The sequence below is a fragment of the Gallus gallus genome, chromosome 1 (genome assembly GCF_016699485.2).
Source record: "Gallus gallus isolate bGalGal1 chromosome 1, bGalGal1.mat.broiler.GRCg7b, whole genome shotgun sequence".
NCBI lineage: Eukaryota > Metazoa > Chordata > Aves > Galliformes > Phasianidae > Gallus > Gallus gallus.
Window position 1 is genome coordinate 35,933,979 of NC_052532.1, and position 27,590 is coordinate 35,961,568.

A 27,590-nucleotide genomic window follows, 5' to 3' on the forward strand; every position below is an offset into this window, starting at 1 on the left:
GCACGTTTACTGAAATCCTGATTTAAATTGTCTGAAGTAAACTGTCTGGAATTTTTCCTTTGAAAAGTAAGGAGAATGAATCCCATTTAAGGAGAGGAAAAAATAACATAACCTGTATGATTTTGTATCTTTAAAATGTGGAGTTCTTTCTGGAGAAAGGTTAAATTTCCAAGTGTTTACTTGCTTGTAAGGGTTGCTGCCTGTATTAAACGACTTTCTAGTAATAATAAAAGTATTAATATTGATCTTAAAATGGTAGAATGTTAAATTTGTTCTTCTAACAGGGACGTGCCGTAGCATTTGAATTCAGGCCCTACCTTAAACTTGGGTCTTTGCACCCGTCCTTAAGCCAGCATAAATACTGCCTTTTTGGTCCCGCTTGGATTTTCTTTGCTGTCCTCTGATGGGACTACACAGCCCAGAATAATTTGTGCTCTGGGCAATTCTTATTCAGCTAACTTTGCTTTGGCTTATTTTAGATCCATTAATGCTATGGATCACCTGAAACAATTCTGTCTCTTGTATTTTTACGTATTATTATTTGTCTATGTGCAGGCTGATGTAACTTTGCCATCAAAGCAAGTTTGCAGAATGGCACGAGAAGGAACTGATTTAATTGCATAGAAAATGTATTTAGTGTTGCACGTGTGCCCTAAGTTTCCACACACAGTTACTACTCATTTTCCTTGGTTATTAAAGGGTATTTAATTTTTAATAATTATTCCGTATAAGAAGTAAAACAATATAACAAATGTTTGTCAATGGAGAAGTGGCATTTTTACATTTTATTTGTATCTGTCTATATTCAAAAATATCAGTGATGCTGTTCACATCCTAAACTATAGCGGCCCCTGGAATCAAAAGGAAAGACTTAAAGTGTAAAGACATGTAATACAAGTATTTTTCTACATACAATAAATAATCGCCTTTTAGTTTTCAACAAATTTTCGTCAATGAGTTCTTTCTTGGTATTGTCAGATATAACTGAAGTATTCTTAAACGCTGCTGGATATTGGGCTTCAGCACTGCTGACGTGTAAGTCAAAAAGGCTCTTTTAAGCCTTATTATTTTAAAATCAGTAACAGTCTGAAGCATTAATTCATATGCTCCTAAAGCAGCTTTGGTAGGAAATCAGATTCCTCCTTCTAAACGAAGGGTTTCCAGTTTGTGGCCCACAAAGGACTGCTCAGGGTGTCAAACCCTTCCTTCAGACTGGACTGGCAGTAGCATGCAGCCACAGTAAGTTTGGAAACCCCATTTATAGGTAATTGATTCCATCGTAATGGTTTAAGTGGCTGTTTTCCATGTGTCATTTCAAGGGCATTTCAGAGCATGTGAAGGTTCAGGTAACTGATCTAAGCTTTTATTATTAACTCTTTTCTTTTGTTTACAAGTCTGTTAAAAAAAAGCAGTTTTCCAACAGAATGATAGTAATCTGCAGATCCTTCCATGATTATGTGCAAAATGGAAACTTTGAAAGCCAGGAATGGGAGAGAAGTTTGAGAGGTATTTTTTCTATTAGAAAATTACTTCAGAATTATGAAGATCCAGCCAACCTAGACCAGCTTTTGACACCAAAATGCCTGTACACCTCGATCTTGCTGCTGACAAAAGGAGAGAGCAGGCGTCCCTTCAGTACCAGCACGTATGTGTGGATCTGCACAAGAGGGGGACGTACACCAACTGGCATGCAGTGCTAATCAGGAGTGCCAAAAGCAAATAACTTGTATGTGTAACTTAAAGGCTACGCACAGATTGTAGTGGAAAAAAATGAGGAAAGAAAAGAGACACATCTTGGCTGAAGCAGAGCAGGAAAGCAAAAATGAGGCAAACATGCAACACTTCCATGTAAATGGCTATAACCTCACACACAGGCGAGGATTTCCCAGGTTTAGGTACAGTATTCTCTGGGGAATAGAGATCTGCTGAATTCCTAGCATTTGTCCCTCATTTGTTTTGTTGCCATGCTGAATGTTCTTTCTATGCTAGTTAGATCTCGTTTTCTGTTAAAGGAGAGAGATGGGAGAGTTGCGTTTTCCTGGATTTTATTTCTGATGTTGCATTGATTTGTTCTTTAATTTAGTTTGTCTACCTGTAAAACTGAAATATTGCACTATTTAAGCAGTTCAGGGAGCGCTTTAAAATAATCTATTCTGCACTCTTAGTGTTTTTGTCCGTGTGTAAAAGGAAGGAGATTAAGTTCTCTCCACAGATACAGATGAAGGTCTGCTGAGGTTCCCCATTCAGTTAGGCAGAATAAATGACTGTGTGTGTCCCTTGTGTTGAAAGGAAGTAGCCTTAAAAAACAGTTGTGCAGCTTCCACTTACTGTACTTCTTGAATGAAGATAAAATGGGGACAAGGCAAAGTTAAGCTGTGGTAAGGATCTGAAAAAAATGTCAGATTTAAGTAATTCCTTGTAACTGCATGTATGAGGGAAGGAGCACCAAATGTCAAAGTGTACTAATTGAGGGTTTTTGCAAGGTCACGGAGGGAAAAGCTGCTTTTTCTGTGTAATAATCAGGATGCATTTAGATATCAGGGCTAGCTGCAATCTGATTTGTAGTAGTTGCTATAGTCAGATTAAAAAGTCCTGCTGCATCACTGGGATATTTTACAAGTAGGCAAACCAGACCCCCTCAGATGGAAGTCCGGTGGTTGTGCCAGTGAGGCAGTGAAGCTGCTTGTTTATGCATCAGTTCCTTGTGTGGGATCTGAGTACGTGGGCAAAGATTTTTATTCTGAATGGTTGTTTATAAAACGCCAGGCAAATTTCTTGTGAAAGATGTTTTCAGAGAGGGATATAATATGAAGGAGCTCAGGACATACACAAGGATTTGGGTAAATTGGAGTGTGAAACGTGATAGATTATTTTTCTTCAGTTCTGGCTTAATTAGGTTTCAGTAGTGTGTCTCCAGCATTTTAGATCACGTTCCCCATTGTTGTGCTAAGGTGTAACCTAGCTAGTTTAATTTAAGGCTGGGCCTGGTAGAATACCACAAAATATCTCAAAACTTCAGATCATACGAAATAAGTCTCTGTACATCTGAACTGTTGAAAGACAGAAACCCTTATTCGTAGTGCAATCGTGGCATGAGCTGATTTGTGAGCGTGTTGTGTACGCATGTTGTATAACTGAGATCATAACGAGGGTTCTGAGGATAAAGTACCATTAAAAAAAGGTGGGGGGGAGACCACACGTTGCAGATGTAGTGGCTCAGGATATTGGCTTTTTTGGTAATTAAAATATAGAATCCAAGATAGTGAAATCACGTGTTTTTGCCTTGAGATAGACTAGGACTTGATCTCTTTTGTCTTCGTGCTTTTCAAATATGGTTTGTAGAAAACACTTTTCAGCAGTTAAATGACACATAGTTTTATTTGGCTTTGTCTTTTTTGTTTGTTTCTTTTTTGATTGTAGGAGTTCCATCTGGAATATGACAAATTAGAAGAAAGGCCTCATCTGCCATCAACCTTCAACTACAACCCTGCTCAGCAAGCCTTCTAAAGACTTCCCTTTTCTTGGGGTATGGCTGTCTCAGCACAATACTCAACATAACTGCAGAACTGATGTGGCTCAGGCATCCTGGTTTTAATTCCTTGAGGATCTGGCAATTGGCTCATGCGAAGGGTCACCATTTGAGGTCCTGCCTTACTAATTATGTGCTGCCCAACAACTAAATTTGTAATTGTTTTTCTTTAGTTTGAGCAGGGTCTGAATTTTTGTTTTTGTTTTATTTTTGCCAGCAGACAAGCTTGGGTCTGTAAAGACAAGCGAGTACACTGACAAAAGTTTACCACTTAGTTTTCCAAAATGTAAAAAGACAAAAAATAAGAAAAAAGACAAAAAATTAGACAACAAAATTTGCATTGTTCATTGTAGCACTATTGGTAATAAAAAATGTTTGTGCATTTTTATGTGAAGATCCTTCTCGTATTTCATTTGGAAAGATGAGCAAGGTTTGCTTCCTTCATTTTACTTCCCCTTCTGTTTTTGAAAGGCAGTTTTCGCCAAGCTTAATGCAAGAATATCTGACTGTTTAGAAGAAAGATATTGCCACAGTCTCTGGTTAGTTTCCAGAGTTGTGTATTACTGAGCTTCATCTTTCCAGAATGAGCAAAACACTGTCCAGTCTTTGTTACGATTTTGTAATAAATGTGTACATTTTTTTTAAATTTTTGGACATCACATGAATAAAGGTATGTATGTACGAATGTGTATATATTATATATATGACATCTATTTTGGAAAATGTTTGCCCTGCTGTACCTCATTTTTAGGAGGTGTGCATGGATGCAATATATGAAAACGGGACATTCTGGAACTGCTGGTCAGGGGACTACTTTGTCGCCCTGTGCACTAAAGGGCCAGATTTTCAGCAGCCAAGGACATCCATACCCAAGTGAATGTGATGGGACTTAAGTGAACTGAGACAATTCACTCTGGCTGTTTGAACAGCAGCGTTTCATAGGAAGAGAAAAAAAAGATCAATCTTGTATTTTCTGACCACATAAAGGCTTCTTCTCTTTGTAATAAAGTAGAAAAGCTCTCCTCACTGCAGTGTTGACTTTGATTTGAGATTGTGAAATTATTTCTTCAACAATGAATAATGGAAAAAAAATTGAAGTATTAAAACTATCAAGCTGTACAGTGGTTAAGGCACTTGAAGAGTCTTTTTGCTGCTGACAAGTAATTTTATAACAGAGATTTACATTCTTTTCCACAGTAGGCCAAAACGTTTGGTCATCTTGGTTTGAAATCTTTTTTTGTTTTGTTTTAAAAAGAAAACAAAAAAAAGCACATCCTTTTTACACGGGGGGTTGGGTAACACTTTAACAGTTCACGTGATTAAAAAGGGGCTTCATGAACTCATCTCAAGGAAGACGTGAGAAGCGTGGCTTAGAGCTGGTCGTAGCTTAGTCCCAAGCTGGTACTTGCCCACTTTAGATAGATATGCATTTCATTTGATGATCACTGCTACTTGAACATACAGACTTGAACAAACGTGAATACACGCTGTTTGTAGAAAAACTACAGCTGCTCTCTGTAGTGGAGGAAGAAAACCCTGAACCACTGGGATAGTTTCCTTTCTCTTGATGCAACCAGAACTCCACATCAAGTTGCCTCTGGTGATACAAAGCATTTCAAAATACCTGAAATTATCAAAGCAGAAAAACAGTGTCCCTGAATCCTTTATATTTATGGTTTATTTTTATTTTTTAGGTTTTAACCTATTTTTCTATATAGTGCAAAATAGCTTCTTGGCATTTATTGAACTAAGCTTGGAAACGGACCATTTGTGATATTGTTTTTTCTGTATCAGGTATATAGTGATTTTAGATTCTACACTTATGTGTAATTTAAGATAATAGACATAAAAAAAATATAAACCCTACTAATTAACATCTTATTATTACAGCATACTTAAATGAGGGATGTTTATTATCTGAATGATGACTAACACAGCTGAAAAATACAGTGGCTTTTTCTTAGAGTGGACGCAAACACACGTTTGAGTACTCAAGCAGACAGCTTGAAATGTTAGAAAGGAAGATTTTCCAGAAGTTTACTGATGTGATAAATGTTAATTTTTTTCTTTCTTTCTTTCTTTCTTTCTTTTTTAACTACTGGCCTGTTGTGACCGTCGCATTTTTGAAGGCTTCCTGAAACGATATTTGCTGCTTCAGATCATTTGAGTTTATTTCTTACGGCGTTGGTTGGTTGGTTTTTGTTTTTCCCTACGTTGCCAGTCTCGTGGAAATGAATGCCAGGCGCAGTAAGGGGGGAGCAAGAGGAACTACACTGGAAGTAGTATCTCATTATCTAAATACCTATGATAGTTCAAACACAATTGAGCTGAAATTGAAAACGTAGGCTTTCCAGCAGGTTACTGTGATGATTCTGTCGCATTGGGCTGTGCCGTGCCTCAGACATGCAAGGCATGTGAGTCTAGCAAATCTCACAGCTGCTGGTGAGGAACGGATGATTTCTTCCTCCCAGGGGGAATAACAAGCGTCTTCTCCCTCGTATTTCATGCAATTAAATATGCGTACATGGAAACTTTTAAAGTCTTTAATTTCACATTGTGCCCTGGGTGGCAGCAGGAGAGACGGTTGTATATATACAACAAGGGAGCACGTTGTAGCCTGGTACTGCACTGACTGATCGAAATGATGAATCCCATGCTGCTTTTGTTCCAAAAGGAAGAAAACCTGAAACCTCACTTATACTTGTGGCAAACTGGTCACTGAATTGGAGATCTTAAATACCAACAGTGGAGCTCTGAGGCTTTTCTTGCATCTCTTTCACTACTGCTATAAATAAACGAGAGAGAATAGAATACTACTTTAAAAACTTAATTTTACTTGTGGTGTTTTTCTCCCATAACAACAACATTGTTGTACCACATGCAAGGTAAGTTCTGAGAAATAAACCAGCATTCTTGGGAACAACCAGAAGTACTTTTGGCCCGTGAAACCAAACTCTCATCTCTCCTCAGTGCATGTTGTTTATAACTATTTCTTGATTCATTAAGTAGCCCCATCTTATTTGGAAATCTGCTCCCCTGAATTGCCAGGGCTGTGAAAGTGGCTTTCACCAACTTGGTTAGCTGTAGTATTGCAGTGGTCACTCAACCCGCCCTGCCTGTGGCGCCATCTGAGGTGCAGGGCATCCCGGAGGAAGGAGGTAAGCATGGCCCACACGCGTGTTTGAAAGTCACCAAAAAAGCACTCGGGGCTTAATCTCTGCTTTAGTATCTGGTGCCACATGTGCTTAAGTACCTTCAGGTGCTTGATTAGTCTAATTGAATCCACAAATAATCCAGGGAATCCTGTAGATGCTCACATGTCTTAAGCTATGTTGCATGTGACTGTGGCTCCATTAGTTAGTGCTAGCTGGAAGCGTGCTGGCATTCACTGCTGACCACACCATTGCTTCACAGGTGTGGCTTGTGTGTGTACAAGAATGTAGGGTTGTATCACTGCTGTGAGCCATGTTTGAAATCCCCGCTGCCCCGAGACAGTTGTTTGTACCCTTCCATTTTAGATTCCATGAAAAAAAAAACGTACATAAAGTAAGATACAGCGCTTGTGTGTTGTGGTCAGGCGTGGAATTGTCTTGGGGAATGCTTGCAATGCGATGTCAGGCTCTTTCCATGACCCGTAAGAGACCAGAACCCATCTGTGGTCTGACCTGAGCAGTGCTGGCAGGCAGGGAGGTCTGTGTGGTACTCTGCTCAATCCTGTGTGCTGTATAGGTGGCAACAGCTCTTGGAGAAGGTATTCTGCTTCTGAATGGCAGTGCTTTAAAGATATTTATCACCTAAAGGGAACACTGAAAAAAGAAACCATATATATTTAAAATTAATTCCCCATAATTTGATTGAAAGGCTGGATATTGAGTGGAGTTAAGTAAAAGTTACACCAGGAGGATCTAAATTTTGGTGAAGGATGCAGATGAGGCCGAGCTGCTAAGCTGGATTGACAGCAGATGTTTTCGTGTAGCTCCATAATTAAAGCACTGTGGCTGTTTTCGTTTCTCCCCATCTCCTTTAGTAAATGTGTGCTCTCATTTCTGCAAATCTGAGAGCTTCTAGTAGATTTAAAAAGCCAGAGGAAACGCAGCTAGACAAGTAATTTTGAAACTGCGGTTTGAATTACCTCAGTAATTTACCACTTAAAACCAGTTCACTATTTGAGTTGAATATTTATGTTTTGAAAGTAATGTTAAAACACATTGAATGATGGTTTTGGCCAATGCCGATTGAAGGCAGTGCAGGATGAGCAGCGCTAAGCAGTATTCTTGGATCTTGCTTTCCAAGACTTGGGTTTATCTCTTGCCATGTCGGTATTAACGCAGCAGTGTTGTATGTCAGTGTATGTCACAACTTCCTGCAAAAAGACTTCTCTCAGCAACCTCTGGTTTAACAAACAGGTGGCCCTGCAGTGCGCTGCAGCACAGCAGCAAACTGGCTGATTTTCACTATTGTCTGCACCATCCTGCATTGCCTGTCAGACGTTCCTGATCAGGAGCAAAGGGAAGTGTCCTGGAGCTGCTCTTTCTCATGCAGATCTTGGAGAATTTTTTGGAACCCCTTCAGTTTTTCTCTACAGCCCTGTTTTTGGGCAAAGGCTTTGTTTTGCTTTGGTGGTGGTGTTTCCCTGTCCCGCTAGCAGCCAGCTGTCACCTTCCGCCCTTTGAAACCCAGTTTACTTCCTGGTGGGTGTTCCAGCACTGGTTTCAAAAAGGCTTTTTTTTTTTTTTTTTTTTTAATTCTATATGTGCATATGTGTATATAGGTTATTCAAAAAGGCCGTTTGCTACCGCTGAGACTGTGCAAGAGCTCCCTTGTGGCCATCACAGGCTTCTGCAAGGAAATGCGTGTGGGCTCGCAGGGCTCGTTCCAGTCCGTTCCCTCTCAGCACATCTTACACATCGGGGCACCCTCCCACCAACATGGCTGTTGGGAGCCAGCCTGCCCCATTGCTTGTGCCACTCAGGCAGGCTGTCTGCTGCAAGGGAGGCCTGCAGAGCTCTGCCCGGCCCCGAACACCGCCCAGATGGCGGCATCCCTCCTGTACCATGCAGGCTGCCCTCACGTATGTGATCAGCAGGTGGGCACCACACAGCTGGCAGCAGGCCCGCCCACACGTCAGCGGCAGGGCAAGGAAGGGACCCCAGGACCTGAGTAGGATAGTTGGGTGCCGTTGCACAGGTGCTAACCTCCGTGCTGACTTTCTGGGCCCAGGCTTCTCTGCCCTGGGCTGTGTTCCCCATGGCAGTGTTCCTGGCTGTGGCCTCCTGCAGTGACAGCCAGGCCCTGATACCCAGCTTCGCTCTCCTCCAAACTGGGCATTAGCAGTCATTTCTCCTCTGACTGCCCAGAGCAGGCTTGTAGTAGTGGTTTGGTATGGACAAAAATAATTGTGTAGAACTTCAAAAACAACACGTGGTTATCTGGTAAACGTTAGCCTTCAATTCCAGGCAAAATACAGCCCCGCCATCTGCTCAGGGCTCTGGCACAGGGTTTGGGGCATGAAGGAAGGCCAGCTCTCAAGGTTACGGTGTTGCCCAGTGAGCAGTTCGCCTTCGTTTTCAGCTGACAGCAGTTTATACGCAGGGCCTGGGCGAGAACAAACCAAGTCACAACATCATGAAGCCTGCATGTCATGGCCTGGGGTGAGCCAGGGGGCCTGGCAAAAGGTGGTAGTTGGGAACCATGGCTGGAGCTCTCTGTCAGGAGCACGGATCCTATGGCAGGTAACGTATCTACCTGACTAAAAAGGTCCCTTTTGTAATAGGAAGGCTGTAAGCAGAAAGCATGGAGTCAGCGTGCTGTTCCAGAGAAACCTGGAGCAGCTGCTGTGGGGCAGCCATCCCGAAGGCCCGGCGGCACCGCAGTGCAGCCGGGGACAGCGCTGGCATCCATTTGCATTCATGTCACAGCGCCGTGCCTAATGGCCCTCCTGCCAACCGCAGCTCAATATTCCATTTGGAGAACTCGTGGATCAACTTTATTTTTAAAAGTTTGGGAAAGCGATTGAAAAATGCGGCCAGAGGAAAGCGGTATTTCCCGTATTTATCGTCCCATTGTTTCTGCACCTTCTCGTCTGCTGTATCATCAGGCTCAGCCGTCACCGCAGAAATGGTCACACTTTGCTCTGTGATGCAGACTGCGGAATAAAAATGTGACAGCTGCTTATTGTACTTTGGCACTGTGGTAGCTGCCACAGCGAGTACTGCTGGGTAATGACCAAATTCATTTGCGAGAGGAGCGCATTTCCTTGGATCTGAACAGGGCTACCTTTGAAAGGCTGACACCTTCCTGCTAAAAGCAATTCCTGCCTCACGGCCATCATCCGGCTGGCCCGTGGCCTGCAGATAACAACCAACGGCTCTGAGGCTGCGCTGGGGTCTCAGACATGGCCTTATTGGAGAACAGGGGCCTGCCCCCCTCCAGGCATCACACCTTGCACATTGCACGGCACTAATCTCGGCAGCCTCCCTGCAGCAAATCTCCCCGGGGCAGATAATCCCATGGCAAGCTGTCCCTTCCGCCCCCGGACAGCCCTGAATTAGGTCAGCCAGCTTGATATCTTCTCATTTTTTTTTAATACATTTTTTTTTTCCCAATTGATACTAATGGGATTTATTTTGGTTGGTTTATTTTGTTTTTATAGACATGAATCTTTGTATTTAATTTTTAGTTTTTATTTTGCCATTCCTTCAATACTAACTTGATTTACTTTTCCTCTTTCTTCTCTTTATTGCCTCTCTTTTCTCTTTCTTCCCTGTTCCTTGGGGTTTTTTCCTCTTTTTTCTTTTTCCTCTTTTTTCTCTTTTCTTTCCTTTCCCTTTTCTTCATTTTTTCTTTTCCTCTTTTTTTTTTCCTTTTTTTTTTCCTTTTTCTTTTCTTCTTTCCTTTTTCTCCTTTCCTTTTTTTCCGTTTTCCTGTTCTTTTTTTCCCTTTTTCCTCCTTTCTTTTTCCTCCTTCCCTTTTTCCTTTTCTTTATTCCTTCTTTTCTTTTTCATTCTTCCCTTTTTTTCCTTCTCTTCTTTCCTTTTCTTTTTTTCTCTTTTTTTCCTTTTCTTTTTTTCCTCTTTTTCCCTTTTTCTCCTTTCTTTTTTCCCTGTTTTTCTCTTTCTGCTGTTCTTCTTTCCTCTCTTTCCCTTTCACTTGTTTTCTCTTTCATCATATCTTCCTTTCCTCTTCTTCTTTTCTTATCCTCTTCATATACTATTCAATTCGCTCTCTTCTTCTTATTTTTATTTCACCTTTTACTTACGTCCGTCCTTCCTCCCTTTGCCGTTCGCTCGCTCCCGACTGCACTTCTACTTCTTATCCGCTACCCGCTTATTTATTTATTTATTTACCCGCCCGCCCCCCGGCCCCGAAGGAGGCGGGGAAGGGGGAGCGGCCGAGAGGGGAGCGGGCGGGGTGCGCCGAGCCGCGGCCGATGGCAGCGGCTGCCCGTCGGCGAGCGGCAGGCGGGCGATGGCGCGGGGCCGGGCGGCTTACGAGTACACGGAGGCGGAGGACAAGAGCATGCGGCTGGGCTTCCTGCTCATCGCCGCCGGGCTGCTCTCGCTGCTGGGGTTGGGCTGCTTCTGGCTGCGCCCGGCGCTGCAGGAGCGGGGCGGCGGCGGCGCCGCCAACTGCACGGTGCTGGCGGTGCGGCAGCTGGGCGAGCGCTTCGCCTGCACCTTCTCGTGCGGGGCCGCCTGCCGGGGCACCGCCCGCTACCCGTGCTTGCAGGTGCTGGTGCGCACCTCCCGCTCCGCCGCGCCCGCGCTGCTGCACGAGGACGAGCGGCAGCTCCGCACCAACCCCAAGGTGAGCGCGGGGCGGGCCCCGCTCGGAGCCGCGCTTGGCGGGTGGGGACGGGGCGGGTGCGGGCAGCAAAGGGTTGCGCCGAGGTGGAAGTTTCCTCGGTGCCTCTCAACTTCTGCACCGGCCCGTGGAAACCGGTGGAAAAGTTGCAGCCTCCGGCCAGCCGGGACGCGCCGTTCTTTCTTTCGGGGCGGACGCTCGATTTGCCTTTTAATGCCGAGCGAGGCGGAGGTGCCGTTAAGTCGTTTCCAGAAGACCCCGCATTTACCCCCTCCGCGTCCCAGAAGAGCCCAGGATGGGGTTGCGGAGCCCCGCCAGGGTGGGCTCGGCGCCGGCAGCGGTCCCGCGGCCCCACGGCTGCCGCAGCGGTGCGGTCGGGCTGCGCGCCCGCGCTCCGGGTGTCGCTTTTTGGCCCTCCGGTGGCTTTGCAGGCACGCAGCGGGCGTGGGTGAAAAGTCCGCGGGGCGGGAAGCGGGACGGTAAATCTGACGGGGTTTGGATTGAGCGGTCGGCGCCGCTCAGCTGAGGTGAGGCTGCGGGGATGGGGCGGTGTGGGAGCTCTGCAAACTTCTCCCTTCCCGAGGTGACTCCACGATCCCGCCTTCTCCCGCCCTTCTGGAAGCCTGACTGGAACTCGGAACCCCGTTTGGCCTCTCCGGCTGTGGGCTGCGCACCCCGTGGTATTGCTGGCTGATGGCTGAACCCGGCCGAGACCGAGTAGGAAGGATGTCGTCTTGATGCGACTGTGTTCTTTGGTTGTAACTGAGTTTAACTGAGTCGAAAAGAGCATAGAAAGAAGCACTGCCCAACTATTTTCCCTTACTTCAAGGAGTTCATGCAATACCGGTACAAAATGGGCGTAAAAGTTGTTTAGGTCCCGTAAGGAAAATGCATCCTCTTAAAGGGGATGAAGGATGCGTTCGGTGCTTTGGTTCCGTGCTCCTGGATTCAAGCCTGTCTGGCCGAGCGCCTACGGGCTCCTTTTTATTTGTGTCCTAACCTATCGCCCTCTTCGAGAGCTTTCAGGATTTTGTGCTAAAGCAGATTGGGCGTAGCAACAGGCTGGGAATCCGCTGGGTTTCCTGATTAGGGCCCAGTATGTATTTATGAGCAAGCACCTGCGGAGCCCTTTAACCCTTCCTGCCCGCCCTCCTCCTGTAGCGCACCCACGCATGCTAATGGAGGGAGGCACACGGCATGCTGATCAGCTCGCAGACAGGAGGCAAAAAACACCGTGAACAATTCTGCTTTGGAGGGTCTCGGTGATCTCCATTCCATTTGGCTGCTTCTCCTCACGGGGCGGCTCTTTTGTTGTCGTTGCTGTTAAAGCAGTAGTGTGACAAAAGCGTATTTTTTGTTGTAACACACGACTGTGCTGAATTGGCCACTGGCTGCTCTCCACCAGAAACAACCCCCGTGCATCACATGAAAAATACTCGACTTTCTGTAATAGAGTGGGCTGGTGTAGAAATGCATCTGTCTGTCCCGGTGAGCTCCAGCTGCAGGAAAAGACTTTTTTTTTTTTCCTCCTGCTTCCTGGCACGATCACATTGCTGTATGGCCCAGGATTCATTTTGGCTCTTAAAAGATTATGTAGTTGGGTCAGAGTTAATCCAGAAATGTATATATGAAGCACTGCACGCGATTACATTTTGCTCTGAGAGATTTGTGGATTTCCTTTATTTATTTATTTTTTTATTGTCTCAGAGGAAGAAATCTCAGCAGAGCGGCAGTAGCCTTTCTTCAGCTGCGTTGATAGCAATAATCATCATCTCTGAGATAAGGCTTAAGGGGGATTAATTGCGAAGTCAATTTGTCGCTGACATCGTGGCCGTGGAGCGAGATGTCTTCCATGGAGCGTGTACCAGCACACACAGCAGTGATGGGCTGGGCTGAGGGTTTATCTGGGCAGCATGATGGCAGGGCATGCCAGCTGCCTGTAGGATCTGCTGTCATGCTTTCGGACTTCTCCTTGCAGTCAGGCACTATTCTGGAAGAATGCACTGCTTGGTGCTGCTGAGAAGGATGTGGGGCAGACCCAGAGCCTGGGGACGTAATTATCAGTGCTTATGCACCTCTGCTCCTTGCCAGCAGGATGGTCAGGGTAGCCCTTCCTTACTCTCCAACCGTGAAGACAACCCAGAAATGTGAGGGAATGCTTGCACAACAAGTTTAGAGAAGCTCATCAGGAGTCAGAAATTGTTAGTTTGAGTGGTGTGTTGTACTTTTCCAATGATAGAGCACCAAGAGCATACTTAGACAAGCAAAGCTGAACTGGGACTAGTTGTCATCTAACTTTTAAGACAGAGTGATGGAACTGGGAGGACACGGTGTCTGCTTTGTGCCAGCGCAGCATTTCGGTGATGGGGTTGGGATTCCTCCAGGGATGCTCAAATGGTCCTGAGTCATTGGCCCTACCAGCTGGCTCAGTGAGCTGGGGCAGATGAGAGGCTTGGTGGTGGCACCGCTCCCACCTGGGGACACTGAATGTGTGAAGGGGCTTTGTCTGGCATGTGAGCCCGTGATGGAGGCAGGACAGGTCCCTCTGCCACCCACCTGCTGCTGTCCTCAACCTGAATCCATTTCACCACAAGCTTCTCAAACTGCAATGCCAGGCTGTCTGCCATCCTCAGCAAACAGGACGTGCTGCAGTTCGCCGTTTGCCAGGAAGACCGTTCTTGATGAGGCTCTTGGAGGCTGAGGCCAGAGGTTTGCTCTTTCTTTTGCTCTCAGTTTGTCTTCAACTTGCTTCTGCTTTGGGCCCTAGCATCTGCTTGTGCTTGAGATTTTCTTGGCCTCCTCATGCAGGCAATGTCTTCTAGGCTTGAGACAGCTCTCCTTGGGGCTTACCAGGTCTGACTTCTTTTTATAAAAATGTTACTGAATTAGGCAAGAACTGATCTTTGGAAGTATGAAATGCAAGCTGGAAGCTAAACCAGAGCTCGTGCCTCTGCCCCTCCTCCATGATGTGCTCCAGCGAAGCATTCAAAACAGCCAGGAGTCTTTTCAGGCATCTGCAGAGACGCTGGTGGGGGAGCATCGCGTAGCAAACACACCAGACACAAAGCTCACTAAAACCATGGTGTGAAGTTGTATTAGCTGCTCTCTGACACTTTTACTGAATTGAATCCTGAGTCATCTATCCAAACAGCAGCTTTGACTGAAGAGTGGATATTATTAGCTTAGTACTGATTTTGAGCTGCGTAATTGAGACTGCATTTGAATTGCATAATAATGTTATTGTTGCCGTGATATAGTGTAGGAGGTGCACCATGTACTGATAGATCCCATGAAAAGCTCTCCACATCATTAGGTTTATTCTGAATGTCTAATCTTAAGTGCTGTTCTCCAACTTCTTTGTAACTGACTTAAGAAAAAACATGGAAGTATTATAGGGTGGGACCCTTCCACTGAAAATGGATGTTGCTTCTTGGGCTGCAATTAAGCAGAAGGCATCCTAGCTTGCTTTCAGACACTTGGCATTTAGTTACGTTTTGACGGTAGGATTTCACACTGTGTATTGTGGGGGAGGACTGTGGAATTAACCTTTCAGAAAGTGCCTGTTGCCAAAGCTGGAGGTCATCCCAGGTTCACTTAGCAGCTCATGGCAGTGGAAGTTTCCAGATTATTGTTCCCTTCTACCCTCATGCTGACAGTGCTTTGGAGGGTGATGCAGCTGATCAACTGAAGTGCCCAAGAAGTGCGCTTGGGAGGCTGAGAAAAGAAAGCTTCACCACCTATTTGGGTCAGAAGGAGCTAAAATGAACACTGGGTCAGTGAGAACTGTTGATGGCATCATGGGGAAGCAAACGAGCTCCAGTGTCTGTGCAGCAGGTGATAAATCCAGTTTGGGGTTGGACCTAAGGTGTTGTCCGCTGCTCAAGGCCTTTACTGGGGTGAGTCGATGTGTCAGGGGAACCCATAGGATTCATTTGATGACAATTTTTCCTCGGGTAGGGACCACTCCTTTCTTTGAGATCGTCGTTTCTCAAGAGGTTCAACCAGTGAAGTTCCAATGATTTATGGCAAGATTCCGTGTGTTTCCTTTGTGTTTTCCCATGAAGATACAGAGAGAAGAGACGGACACAAATCATGTGTGTTTTCAGATCAAGATAAAAGGGTGGGAACTACTGTAAAAACAAACAACAACACACAAACAACAGAACAACTGAAGTCCTCTGTGATGAGTCTGCCCTTGAAGACTGTAACAGCTAGCTGCTCGTCCATTCTGATAGACTTCTCTTGGAAGAGATCTCTGCAATTGTTCCTAAGTCTGAAATTCAGGATGGGGATAAAGAATATTTCACCAGATTGTGGAGCTTGTGAAAGATTCACAGGTTGTCTGGGGGACATGGGAGGTCTTTGAAGGATCCAGAGAAAAGTTTTACCAGCAAAGGTGGTCTTACTGCCCATGCCTTATGTTGTCTGGGGATAAGTTCAGCTGTGTTACTCAGGTGGGTTCAACATCTCCTGTAATGATCTCTTGTATGGATGACTGGTAATGACAGGAGGTATTGTGCTTGGACACTGATATTTCAATACTGCCACTATTGGATTTGGTTTATTTATCTATTTTTCTTGTTCAGTTCCCTGTGGTGGGAAGGGAAGAGTGGTGTGCCAAATGCACACAGTCTTGGGCAGTCTGCTCTGGGTGGTCCTGCTTGAGCAGGGAGGTCGGATCAGACGGCCTCCAGAGGGCCCTACCAACCTCAGCCATCCTGTGATTTTGTGAAGGACAAGACTTGGAAACAACATACGAGTGTTGCAAGTGATCCAGGGCTGCATTTCTGAAAGCCCAGTCTCAAGTGTGCTATGGCTGGGGAGAGACTGCCCTTGGTCTCCTGGGGCTTTGAAGCAGATATCCAAAGTCAGGAGCTAGGATCACTATGGCTGACTTCTCTATGGTAGAAGCAGATGCCGAACTGTTCTGCTGAAGTGAGACTTTGAACTTTCTGTGCTGCGTTTTGCTCATGTAAAAGTGGCAGAGGTTTTTTGTGCCGAAGAATATCATCTACATGTCAGATATCTCATCACTGGAATTTGCTGGAATACTTCGATTGTTTCCACGTTCATTATGACAACAAAACAAACCAAAACCCAATAGGTGTTACATGGCAGGTTAGTTTTGATAACAGAACAAAACATGATGAATCTTTGATTTTGTTTCTGAATGTTTCTGAATTCTTTTCCAGTACCTGCAGGATGTAACTAGCAAGTCAAGTGAAGTTCAGCTTACTTATTGGTTTTCTTTCTTTCGAGCTTGTACTAATTTTTCTTTGCCCATTTCAGTAATGTTGCCACTAAGAGGAAAACACGAAGAAAGTGATGCCTGGTGTTCTCAAGCACAGAAGTAACTCTGTTTTGCTGCATGTGTTGACAGTGTTCCTACATCCCTCCCTGTGCCAGAGATGACCAGGAGAACTCTGAGAATGTCACGTACAAGCAGAAATACTGGAAAGAGAAAGTGGGTTCACAACCATTTACGTGCTATTTTAACCAGCACTTGAGGTAAGTAATGTACGTTTGCATAGATGGAAGTGCTTATATATGTGTTTAACTACTGTCTCTTGGTTCTTTCTGCATAGTATGTATGTACGTACATGTAGTGATGAGGCTTAATGCAGGAGTTCAGTGTGAGACAGCTCTATTGGTGAAAAGCTACCTTCCAGTTCCAGAGGGATCTGGCATGGAGAACTGAAGCAAGCAGGCAGGCACAGAGAGTCCTGACTCCCCTGGGCAGTCTGCTGGACACTTCAGACCTTCAGGTTCCTCCTACTCTGGCTTTGGCTGTCATCCCCTCCCTGCTGACACTGTAGGTCTAGTTGGCATGCCCAGGAGAACAGTCTGTTGTCTCCAGCCAGCTTTTTGCTTGGGGGAACCACCAGTGCCTTGTAGGAAAATCTGGTTTCTTATGGGAGGGGCTAAACATTGTCTAGAGCTTGCAGGTTGGGGTGTGTGCTAGGGACTAGTAAGTCAGGACACCCTATGCAGTGGCATCACACCTGGCCTGGCTCTTGCTGGGGGCAGCTTTGGTCCACAGGATGGGCCAGAAGGCTGCTCGGCTCTGCTGACCAGGAGCTGAGCAGTGGCTTTGGCTTTGCCAGGCAGGGGATGCTCAGATCTTCTGCAGGAGACATCGTGAATGGGATTCATCTGAGACAGTGGGTGAGATGCTGTGAAAGTTAGCCATGAGTGACAGTGGAGAGAAGTAGCATCTTTTCGTCTCACGCAAAATAAATGCCTGACGTATGTTGGGTGCCCAGAGGTGTTTGTCTCTCTTGTGTAATGGAGCTCAGGGCAGTATGCCCAGGTGCAGATACCCAGGTGGTGTTCTGGGGTGGGTGAACTGATTCTCACGTCACACCCGCAGGTGAGGCTGAGGCAAAGTTATCAGAGGCTGTGTGCTGCCTAAAGTCTGCCATTCGTTCTATGCCAATTGTGCAGCACTTGGACAAGGTTTTTTCCTTATACTTGCTGAATCCTGTATTGTTAAATGTTATTGCCAAATGTTATGGCTGCCTTGAAGTGCTGCTTTTTTTTTTTTGATTGTACAGCAATTTATATGCAGCAGAAGAAAGGCTCGCTGCCAGAGATACTTGAAGATAGTCTAAGCTGAAATGTGTACACCATCTATTTTCTTCTGGAGATAGGAATGAGCTTTGAAAGATACGTTTTGCTGACACTAAGGGTGCTTGCTTAGGTATGCTTTTGGAGCTATGATAATTAAAGAGCTTGCCAAGCAGGAAAAATCATACAAACAAGGAAAAATATGTTCACTTCAGAAGAGAAATGTGCAAGTCTTCCGTCAGCATTTTTTGAACTGTGTGGTGCAGCTAACTGCTCCTTGTCAGCCCGCGTAAAACATACAGAATATAGTGGTAGGACCCTTAGAGTGGTATTTGCAATAATAGTGGCTTCTTGAAAGGGTAGAATAAAATTCTAGAGAAATGAATTGGCACCATCTCCTCTTCACGAAATTTAATTTGGTAATGCTGTCAGAATTGTTACTGCATGTGGAGCTCACTGTTGGGCAGCTCCTGTAGGTTGGTGGGGCACAAACATCAATCAGTTTGAGAAGAAAGACATGTCGGCACAGTGCTAAGGGATGCTAAGGGTTTAGTGGTGGAACTTGATAGGTCATGTTCATGGTTGGATTCTATGATCTTGATGGTCTTTTCCAACCTAGACGATTCTGTGGTTCTGTGACTAATTTCTTCAAGTTATAGGTCTCACCAATACCAACTGCAATGACAAAAAGTGATAAACAAAGATGCCCATCATCTCAGCACCCTCAATCTCATGCCATGCAGTGATAGACAAAGGAACATGTGTCAATTTAAATGGTATTATTGGTCTTCAGCTCTGGGCTCATCTATTATAACAAGAACACACTGTGATCGCTTTTCTGCAGTGTAGTTTGTACCTCTCAATGTTATTGCATGGTGCTGCACACAAATTCACATCAAATTTGAAGAGCAAATAGTAGTGACTAGTGAGTAGTGACCACCTGTGTGGTGTTGGGCATACCCTGTAGGCTATTTACCTGGAAATAATTCTCTGCAGAAATCAAGGGTGCTGTAACCGTAGGGCTGCTCATCCATATAGGGTGGAATAGAAATCTCGTTCTGCTTTGGTACACGCACAGTTCTCTTAATTAATTCCCTGCAGTTAGAAGACAGTGTTGCTATTTCCTATCCACGAATGACACAGTGGAAGAAAGGAGCTGTACTCAGGCCAGGGGGCCAGGAAGGCACTGCCCCTGCCTGTGGCATGCCAAGGCCTTGCAGCAATGGAAAAAGCACTAACGAGTGCTTGTTGTAATGAAGCTGAAGGCATGTGAACCTCTGTGGGCAATGTGAGCGCATGCAGTTTGTGAATATTTAAAGATATATGCAGACTTCTTTGAATACAAAAAAATATGTAAAGTTTCCCTATCCCACGCCATCACTTCTGTGGCTTCTGTTGTGTCATGGAAATTCCACAGCATAGTAAATAAATGATAATGGAGGCATTTACGTGCCTGTAGATTTTCAGTCCTGCATGACTTTCTGGTAACCTCTGCAAGCAGTTCCTTGCATGATGCATGGTAATTGCTCCATGGGGTCTGGTGGAGACCTGCTTCACTCTGTGCCCATTCATCCAAGCAGCCCTGCTCAGGGGCGGGGAGGCTATGACCCTGAGCAAGAAGACCTCCTAAAAATTAATGCTATTTTGCCTTTTTACAATGAATACAGATTTCTGCCTTCCTTGTCTGGGCAGTGAAAGGGGAAGGTATGCTTTCAGAGTTAAGGTAGAGATGTCTGTAGGTTTTCTTGGTTGTTCAGTTGTGTTGGTGGTGTTGTGCAGTGTCCGCCACTGTATGAACAGTACCAAATCTTTGCGGTATGTGTTGTCTGCAGAGATGCTGTGAGCAGTTAACAGGGAATTGCTTCTTACTTTCTATAAAGTATGACTTAAGGACTGCTGCTGCAACTGATGTTAATATACAATGAAAACCAGCACTAATCCTGAAACTTCACTAGTGGCACTAATGGCACCACTGAGGGAAACCCTTTTAAATGACTCAGTGGCAAGAGCTGCAGTCTCACCTGCATAGAGGGTTGGAATCCATCACTGCTGTCACATCAGATATTTTCCCAAATCTATTAAGTTTCAATTAAAAGTATATCTTGCTCTCCCCAGCCACACTTTCTTTCTTTAATTGAATCCAATTTTCTAGTTTGTTTGCATGCCTTTTGTTTTTGAACTCTTTGATTAGTATCCACTTTAAGAAAAAAAGAAGGCACAAACTTAAAATTCAGTGTCTCTTGCAAGTTGAGAGCTGAGAGAACTGATCACAGTCTATATATGGTCTTCTGGCCAATTAGCACTCTGTTAATCACAGGTAATGATACAATGAACAGAAGAGCAGCAGTACTATGCCTCTCAGGAAATGATTTCTGTTTGGGTGCTGCCGGTAAAGTAACATGGGTGGTGAGTCTGTGCACATTGTGTTGTGTTGCTTTGTTCAAATTGCAGTCTCCACGTGTGCCTGATGATGGGTCTGGAGGATTTCAGCTGAGCAGACTTCACATCTCTGCTGTTGAATACACCTGAGTTTCCTTTGATCAATTTTTATGTAGCTGAGCGTCAGCTTTTATGTCGCCAAGCTGCTCGTGATCACTGTTGCTAACACAGAGATGCTGGCATCTGCCAATGTTTCTTGCTGCACCAAGAGGGGATTCTCTGCGTTTCCCCTGGAAGGAGGTGGCTCCTCAGGGCTGCATTCTGGGTGGGATGGAGCTATTGTGGGAGAGATGCTCTAGCCACTGCACGGGTGGTTGTTCCTGCCCATGGCCATGCTCAGTTCCTGGGGGCAGGAGAGAGAGCCCACTGCTGGTCTGACAAAGCTAGGACCAACGATGTGTGTTTTCCTAACTGGAAAAAGTTCTGCTTCCTTCCTTTGCAGATAGTTTTCCATCAGACCGCCTGTCTCTGGCTGGGAAAGCAGCCAAAAAGTGCAAATGCTATGAGACTGACTTAATAACTCTGTTAAGCTGCAGGGAAAGCAGGCAGAGCTAGGGCTGAGGAGAACCTGCCTGCACGGGCCCATGCTGGCACCCAGGCTCGTGGGAAGTAGGTGGGCACTGAGCTGTCAGACACTTGGCCCGGCTGAATTCCCATGCCTCTGGAGATACCTCCTCCTTGCTGCCCTCTGTTCCCTTTGGGGATGAATACGTCAACCACGCGGCCACGTTAGCTACCACTGCAGAGCTTTGTGGGGCGGTTCCTGGCCAGTCCCCACAGGGCCCCTTGCGATGTTCTCAGGCCTTGGGCTGCTTCACCTGGAGCACAGCCAGGGCTCACAGCTGGGAGAGGAGCTGTAATTGCACCTGGAATTCCTCGTGCGGTGTCTGAGACCGTTTCAGTTAGAAATACGCGCATAAGATGACTTTATTGCTTCCACACCAGACGCATTCCATCGTTGCCGGGGTGGGTTTCACGCTCCTTCCCTTTGCAGGCCAGACGATGTCATGCTGAAGCGCACCCACGACGAGACCATCCTCCTGCACTGCTTCCTCTGGCCGCTGGTCACCTTCCTGCTGGGCGTCCTCATCGTGGCGCTGACCGCCTGCGCCCGCAGCTTGGCTGCCAAGGCAGAGGCCATCCAGAGGAAGAAGCACTCGTAGCGGGGCTGAGGGGATGGAGGCCGCCAGGGAGCCTCGCTCACGTGGGAAGGCTCAGCGTGCTGTGAGGCTTGGCACCGCCCGTCCCAGCTGGCGGCAGAGCTGCTCCTGCCAGAGGGTTAATCTTGGGAGCCCGCCCTGCCCAGCGCCAGCTAGCTGCTTCCTCTGCTGCGGCACTAAATGAGTATCTGCTACCAACAGCTCTACACTGTACCAACACACTGTGCTCTGCCCTCACCAGCAGCTGCCCGGCTCCTAGCGGTGTTGAGAGACTCTTTCTGAAAGCACTGACGTGGCTCATTGATTCTCTGCAAAGTGATCTTTGCTATTGTTAAATATCAAATATTTAAAGTACTTCCTTTATGATATAGACTGTATTTCCAAAGTAATAAAGTTTGGCTGTTTTGTTTTTCTACCTTCGTTTTCTCTTTAAAAAATGATGACAAAGATGACACTGTGCTCACTTGGTTATTTGTCACTTCAACCTTCCCTTTCAAACTCAAACTTTCACTTCTATCCAGGTGAAATCCATCATCATCACCTGCTCAGTGCAAGGGAATGTAACACCTCCCAGAAACATTTATCTGAAAAACAATCACTGGGAAAGGCAGTGGATCTGGCTGGAAAAGGTACTGCATCTGACCTAATTGCCTCAGCAGTGTTCAGTCCCTACAGCTTTTCTCATCCCCCTCCCTGTCATCCCAGGATGCTCCCAGGCTCTGAGGAGCTGCGGTGATGTTTGGTGTGGTTGTACCTAAATGAGTGTTATCAGAGCTTCTCTAAGCAATGTGGACTGTTGGAGCATCACCTGGGCCCGCCCTGCCTGCTGCGGGATGCCTGCTGCTTGGAAGGGACCGTCCCACCCTGCAGACAGGAGCGTGAAACGCACTGCCAGGACGAGCAGAGCTGCTGAGCTCCCTCAGCATGCTCTTATATTCTCTGTGGTTGTGAAACATCACCCACACGCGTGTGGTTTCAGGTTTGGCTACCTATATAATGGGTACTTCTCACAGGTACAGGGAAAGGCCGTGGTTTTCTGCCTGACTGTATTTCTCTGTTTTCCCAAAGGAGGAGGTGCGCGGTGACACAGATTCCCCCAGACTGCCAAGCCAGGAGCAGGGAGCTCACAAATCCGGATTAACAAAATCCTCTCTGTCTCTGCTCCTGAAGCTTTTGTGCCTGGATTGCGTGGCCAGTTCTCCATGTAGAAGGCAAGAAGTGAATTTTGCTCACACATCTCACTCCATCGGACGTTGCGTCTCCAAATGGGGTGGAAATGTGGCATGCAGGGGCCTCTGAAAGTAAGTAATGGTTACAGGGATGACACTGCAGAGAGTTTAAAGATCACCACAGATTAAACATCGCAACTGATACAGCTCTTTCATGCCGGGATGTGATGTTGAGGAAGAACCACTGGAATTCACTCTTCTGCTGCAGCCTGTGCTTTGTTGGTTCAGACAAGTCCTCCTAATCCCTGTGCTTGGTGGAAGCTGGGGATTTCCTTCCAGAGGATTATTCACTGATTCCCCTTTGGCTTTGTGTATTTTCAGCTTTGGTGGTGTATCCTCTGAAGTGTCTGCTCTCCTCGGAGCCATCCGCAGAGCTGATTCCTGCATGTATTCAATATTGATGCACTCTTGCTTTGAGGAGTTTAGTTCCATCATGCTCTCTGTCTCTCAGCTTTAGCAAGCCTCCCTTTCCCTTCCACGCAGAGCAATTAAACCGGTTTGTTGGCACAGCATCTTTCTCTGATCACTTCTTAGGAGCCAGAGTCCCCATAGAGCTGTCTGTCTGTCTGTCTGTCTGCTGAGTGCATTGTCCCAGTGGGACCACACAGCTCTGCCAGCACCCCGGGCCCTGGTACCAGCACAGCCAACCCTCATGGGTTGTCTCTCTGAGTACTGGTGTGAGAAGTGAAGAGGAAAATTGGCCAATGCTTAAAACCTTTTGCAGGTAAGGTGCTATCCTAGGGAGGAAGGAACATCGAGGATATGTGTAATACCAGCTGCTTGGAGTTTGAGTCTTACTGGAAGCTGTTCTGCAAATGCAGGAGCTGGCCAGTGACCCAGTGTGCCTGCTGACTGTAGACTAAATGGCCAGAACTGCTTTAAAGACAGGAGTGACCACATGGAAGAGGATAGTGGCAGAACAAGGGGAAATGGCTTTATTCTGAGAGGGGAGATTTAGGTTCGACGTTAGGAGGAAATTCTTTAACCAGAGAGTGATGAGGCCCTGGCACAGCTGCCCAGAGGAGCTGTGAGTGCCCCATCCCCAGAGGCATTCAAGGCCAGGTTGGGTGGGATCCTGGGCAGCCTGAGCTGGTAGGTGGCAACCAGCCCACAGCACGGGGTTGGAACTGGATGATCTTTAAGGTCCCCTCCATCCTAAGCCATTCGATGATTTTATGATTCCACGAATGTAAGATTTTGCTGCAATACACGTTGGCAAAGCAGTTAATGGCACACAACTCTCACATCTACAGTGCACAATTTCCAACCAGCATGTAGCGCATACAGCAATCTGTTTGCAATAACGTTCCCAGAAATGCAGTGAGAGTTGCTTGAATCACCTTTATATTGCTTAAAAAAAAAAAAAACCTAATCTGCCTGTAATTTAATTTAATGAGCTAATGCCATGTCAAGCATAAATTCACACAACAGACTTACCATGACCTTTTGACTAGCAAAAGGTTTGTCCCCTTATATATTTGCATGCCAACCGCCATTCACCAGCAGTAGGAAAAAACAAATATTAAGCTTTTTGTACAACTGCTTGTTCAGCTGACAGCAGCAGCTGGATTCTGGACAAAACACTCCCAGTACCCCAGGAGCCCAGCATCCAGGTGGCTTGAAAGGAGCCTCACCAGAGATAGCTCAGGAAAAGATGCAAGTAGGCAGCATTTTGTTCCAAACCCCTCTGGAGAGCCCATTTTTAGGCAATTCCCACTCCTTCAGCCCACGGTTAGCGGAAATCCAGAGCTCAGATGAGGAGCAGCCTCCGGCCATGCCCTGCGGAGCATAGGCAGGCAGTGGGGCTGGGACTCCTTGACGCACACCCACGGTGCCCATCCTCCAGGAGGCAGCCTCGGCTCCACACTGCCTCTGGGATGCAGCACTTGGTGTCTGCTGGGGACTGAATATCAGGCCCCATGCCCAGGGTAGCGGCTGCAGCATGAGAGAGCGGCTTGGGGCCATTGAGGAGACTGCTTTCATTTGGGGGTGAAAATGAAGTTCTGGAGGGATGTAGGTTTGGCAGCCTTCTAGTCAATTGTAAAGGCTGAACTGTCTTATCTGGCACTATTCCTCTGAAGAGCAGTGGTTGAGGCAATTAAGAAGCAACCGCGAGGCTGTTCTGAGGCTGGGGGGAAGTTTGGAAGGACTTGACATCCACTGGTCACTCTGTCCATATGTCAGGTAGCCAAGATCCCAGCCGCTTCTTTTTTTTCCCCCTGAAATATCAATCTGATCAAAATAATCCAACTTCTGGAAATTAATGGCTAGCTTTTGTTGATGGATTTTTGTTGCATAAATTTTCAATCCTTACTGAAGATATCGAGTGTATGCTGTGAACCTAAAAGCATCCAGATGAATGCATCCCAGGCCATAAGTGGTTCTGCTTAAAAGCAGATAATGTTCTGTGAACTTTGCTGCTTTTTTACAGTCAAACTGGAGACTAATGGAGACTTACAGGAAGCAGTACAGCACAGAGAGCATTTTTAAATGAAGCATCAAGATTTTATTTAAGAAATTAATTTGTATCAGGATGGCAACAAGCTCAGGGAGATTGAATATGGGCTGAGGAGCTGTCAGTACATGACGTTACATGGGTTGGCAGGCTGGATGGGTTAGGTTAAACTTGGTTTAGTGGAGATGTCCCTGCCTATAGCAGGGGGTTGGAACTAGATAATCTTAAAGGTCCCTTCCAACCCAAACCATTCTGTGATTCTATGGTTCTATGGGTTGGGCACCGCTCCTTCCTGTGCTTCTGCTTCCGGGGTGCTGCATGTGCCCCAACTTTGCTCTGCTGCTTCCCTCCCAAGCAGCAGCCTTTCTCCGGGCACACACACGCTCACAGGTATTGTGCAGTGGAGGTTTACTGAACTCATCTTTATTCTGTATTCACGCACACTGAGCTGTGTCCCTCAGTAATTAGCTTTATAATGATCTACAGCCATTTGTACCAACTCGCACCCCTCCTTGTTGCGTTATTCTCTGTCACTCCTGCCTAACACTCCTTAATCTGCACTTTCAAGGTTGCTTTTATTGATAGCCAAGATGAAAATGCAAAACACAAAGCAAAATGCCAAGTTGATTGGTATCATATTTATTTTGCAAAGACAGATTGCAGATCACTTTATTTGATATACATTCTGTGCTCTGCTACGTAACCTTGAAGGCTGCGTTGCCAAGTCAAGCATTGCTATTAGGATTGCTCATTATGTAGCTCAGAAGTGTTCCGATAATTTGGCCCTCCGATTTAAGTAGTACCTATTGCACCCAGTGAAATGTGCAAAAAAGACCCACACAAGAAATGCTGCAGCCTTCCTGGCAGGGAAGGGTTTGCTTCTCCTTTCAGGAGAGTGCATTTCTGGCAAATGTGCTATATTAAAACCTGCTCCGTCCTTGGGTGAGGAAGAAGAAGGCTGGCAGCACGGTTATTATTAATAGCTTCTCTCAAGTAGAGATTTTAATTGGCCTCTAAAAGTCTCCACACAGCTCAGGAGGTGAGAAGTTCTTTCACAGGCGGCTGAACCTCTGTGTGCAGGGGTTAGGTGCTGTGTGCAGGGCTGTGCCATGAAACAGCAGCCAAGATGGACACAAATGTGGGGATCCCAGTTTCCCAACCCCTACCCCAACAGGTGACAACATCTACAGAAAGAGGCATGCTTTGCGGTGGGATGCAGGGTTTCTTCTCCTCGGCTGCCCCATTAGGTGCTCCAGCAGAGCTGTGCCCACAGGCACGTGATGGCAGCTGCCTTCCTGCCACCTCCAGCATTGCCCCGTGCTGTTCAGCTGAACAATGCCTTCACATTCGGAACTAATTTTCTTTGAACTCCAGGCACTGTGATACTTGTATTTCTTCCTGCTCTTCCTTCCCTAAACATCTGTCATTATTTAACTGGATGGCTTAAACTCTTTATGCCCAGTTTATTAGTCTCTCTGAAAATGACCTCCAGCTTGGTGTGGAAATACGCTCAGCGGCAGAAGCAGCAGCCTGGAGGGCTCCTCTTGTGGTGGTTTTCATTACTAGGATAGAGAGGACAAGAAAGTTTCCAGCAGCATTTCGGAGACTGGGAGCTGATGACTGTGCCATTTCCCTAGGAGGAGCAGCCCCATCTAGGACACTCCAGCACAGTCTCTGTTTCATCTAATCTCTGAGCAAAGACACATTCAATGCTGATGCAGCAGCAGATGCCATGGGCACTGCTCCTTCCCTGGCCACATCAGTGGAAGTTCTGTCCGTCTATCTCCTCCCTGTCAATGATTGGGAGGCAGTGGTGGGCTCCCACTGCACGGTGCTGTGCCAGCATGGTGCTGTGCTCCTCACCTCATCAAGTTGTGCAGTGCTCATAAACATGAAGGCAAGGAGGAGAGCAAGAGAATGGGCTTGGAGCAGGGGGTCTGTCTGGGATGTGCTGTCACAGTAAGGAGGGAAACATCGCAGTGAGAAGGAGATGTCTCACAACTGCTTAATGTCACATCTTCACAGATTAATTAACATCCGCTCCTTTTTGAATCATTCTCCCTCGCTTTGTGCACTACTGCTAGGTTTGGCTAAACGAGCTGTTTCAAGATCCCGTCTTGCCCAAATCTCACATTTCATACCGTTTATGCTGTCACTGACACCAGGAACACTGGATAGATCACACCAACTGGTGTGGCAAACGATACTGGCCACAATGCTCATGGAAAAGCTTGGTCTTGAACTTCACTGTCAGTTTCTTGTTGGATGCTAAAGGGGTCCTCATTTCTTTTGGTTTAAGGCTGTTGCACAAGCAGACTTTGAAGTTCAGCTGCTTCAAGGCCCATATACCACCCAAATCTGCCTGCAGATCTGCTGTGAAAGTTTAAAATGCACCGTTTCCTACAGCA

At 46.2% G+C, this 27,590-nt stretch overlaps 2 protein-coding genes across 8 annotated transcripts in view; both read left to right on the top strand.

The window, feature by feature from the left end:
• Positions 1–4,555, top strand: part of CNOT2 (CCR4-NOT transcription complex subunit 2) — an 89,634-nt gene extending 85,079 nt beyond the window's left edge. For all 6 annotated transcript variants that reach the window (NM_001012808.2, XM_046938284.1, XM_046938268.1 and 3 more), the window contains exon 15: positions 3,421–4,555. In NM_001012808.2, coding sequence (NP_001012826.1) covers positions 3,421–3,507 — 87 coding nt within the window. In that variant the 3' untranslated portion in view covers positions 3,508–4,555. The remainder of the gene's footprint in view (positions 1–3,420) is intronic.
• Positions 4,556–10,936: 6,381 nt separating this feature from the next.
• On the top strand, positions 10,937–21,910 carry KCNMB4 (potassium calcium-activated channel subfamily M regulatory beta subunit 4). Of its 2 annotated transcripts, NM_001199630.2 has the most exons (3): positions 10,937–11,335; positions 16,713–16,840; positions 21,333–21,910. In NM_001199630.2, exons 1-3 carry the CDS (start codon positions 10,997–10,999, stop codon positions 21,499–21,501), a joined length of 636 nt encoding a protein of 211 aa, NP_001186559.2. In that variant the 5' UTR covers positions 10,937–10,996; the 3' UTR covers positions 21,502–21,910. The 2 variants fall into 2 exon arrangements, 1 of the variants encoding a protein (NP_001186559.2); XR_006938625.1 differs by lacking the exon at positions 21,333–21,910 and having other exon boundaries at positions 10,982–14,041; positions 16,713–16,841.
• Positions 21,911–27,590: the final 5,680 nt, after the last annotated feature.

Coding starts and splice junctions, on each gene's coding strand:
- KCNMB4 (NM_001199630.2), top strand. CDS start 10,997: ATGGCGCGGGGCCGGGCGGCTTACGAGTACACGGAGGCGGAGGACAAG. Junction 11,336..16,712: donor AGCTCCGCACCAACCCCAAG/GTGAGCGCGGGG, acceptor ATGTGTTGACAG/TGTTCCTACATCCCTCCCTG. Junction 16,841..21,332: donor TATTTTAACCAGCACTTGAG/GTAAGTAATGTA, acceptor TTCCCTTTGCAG/GCCAGACGATGTCATGCTGA.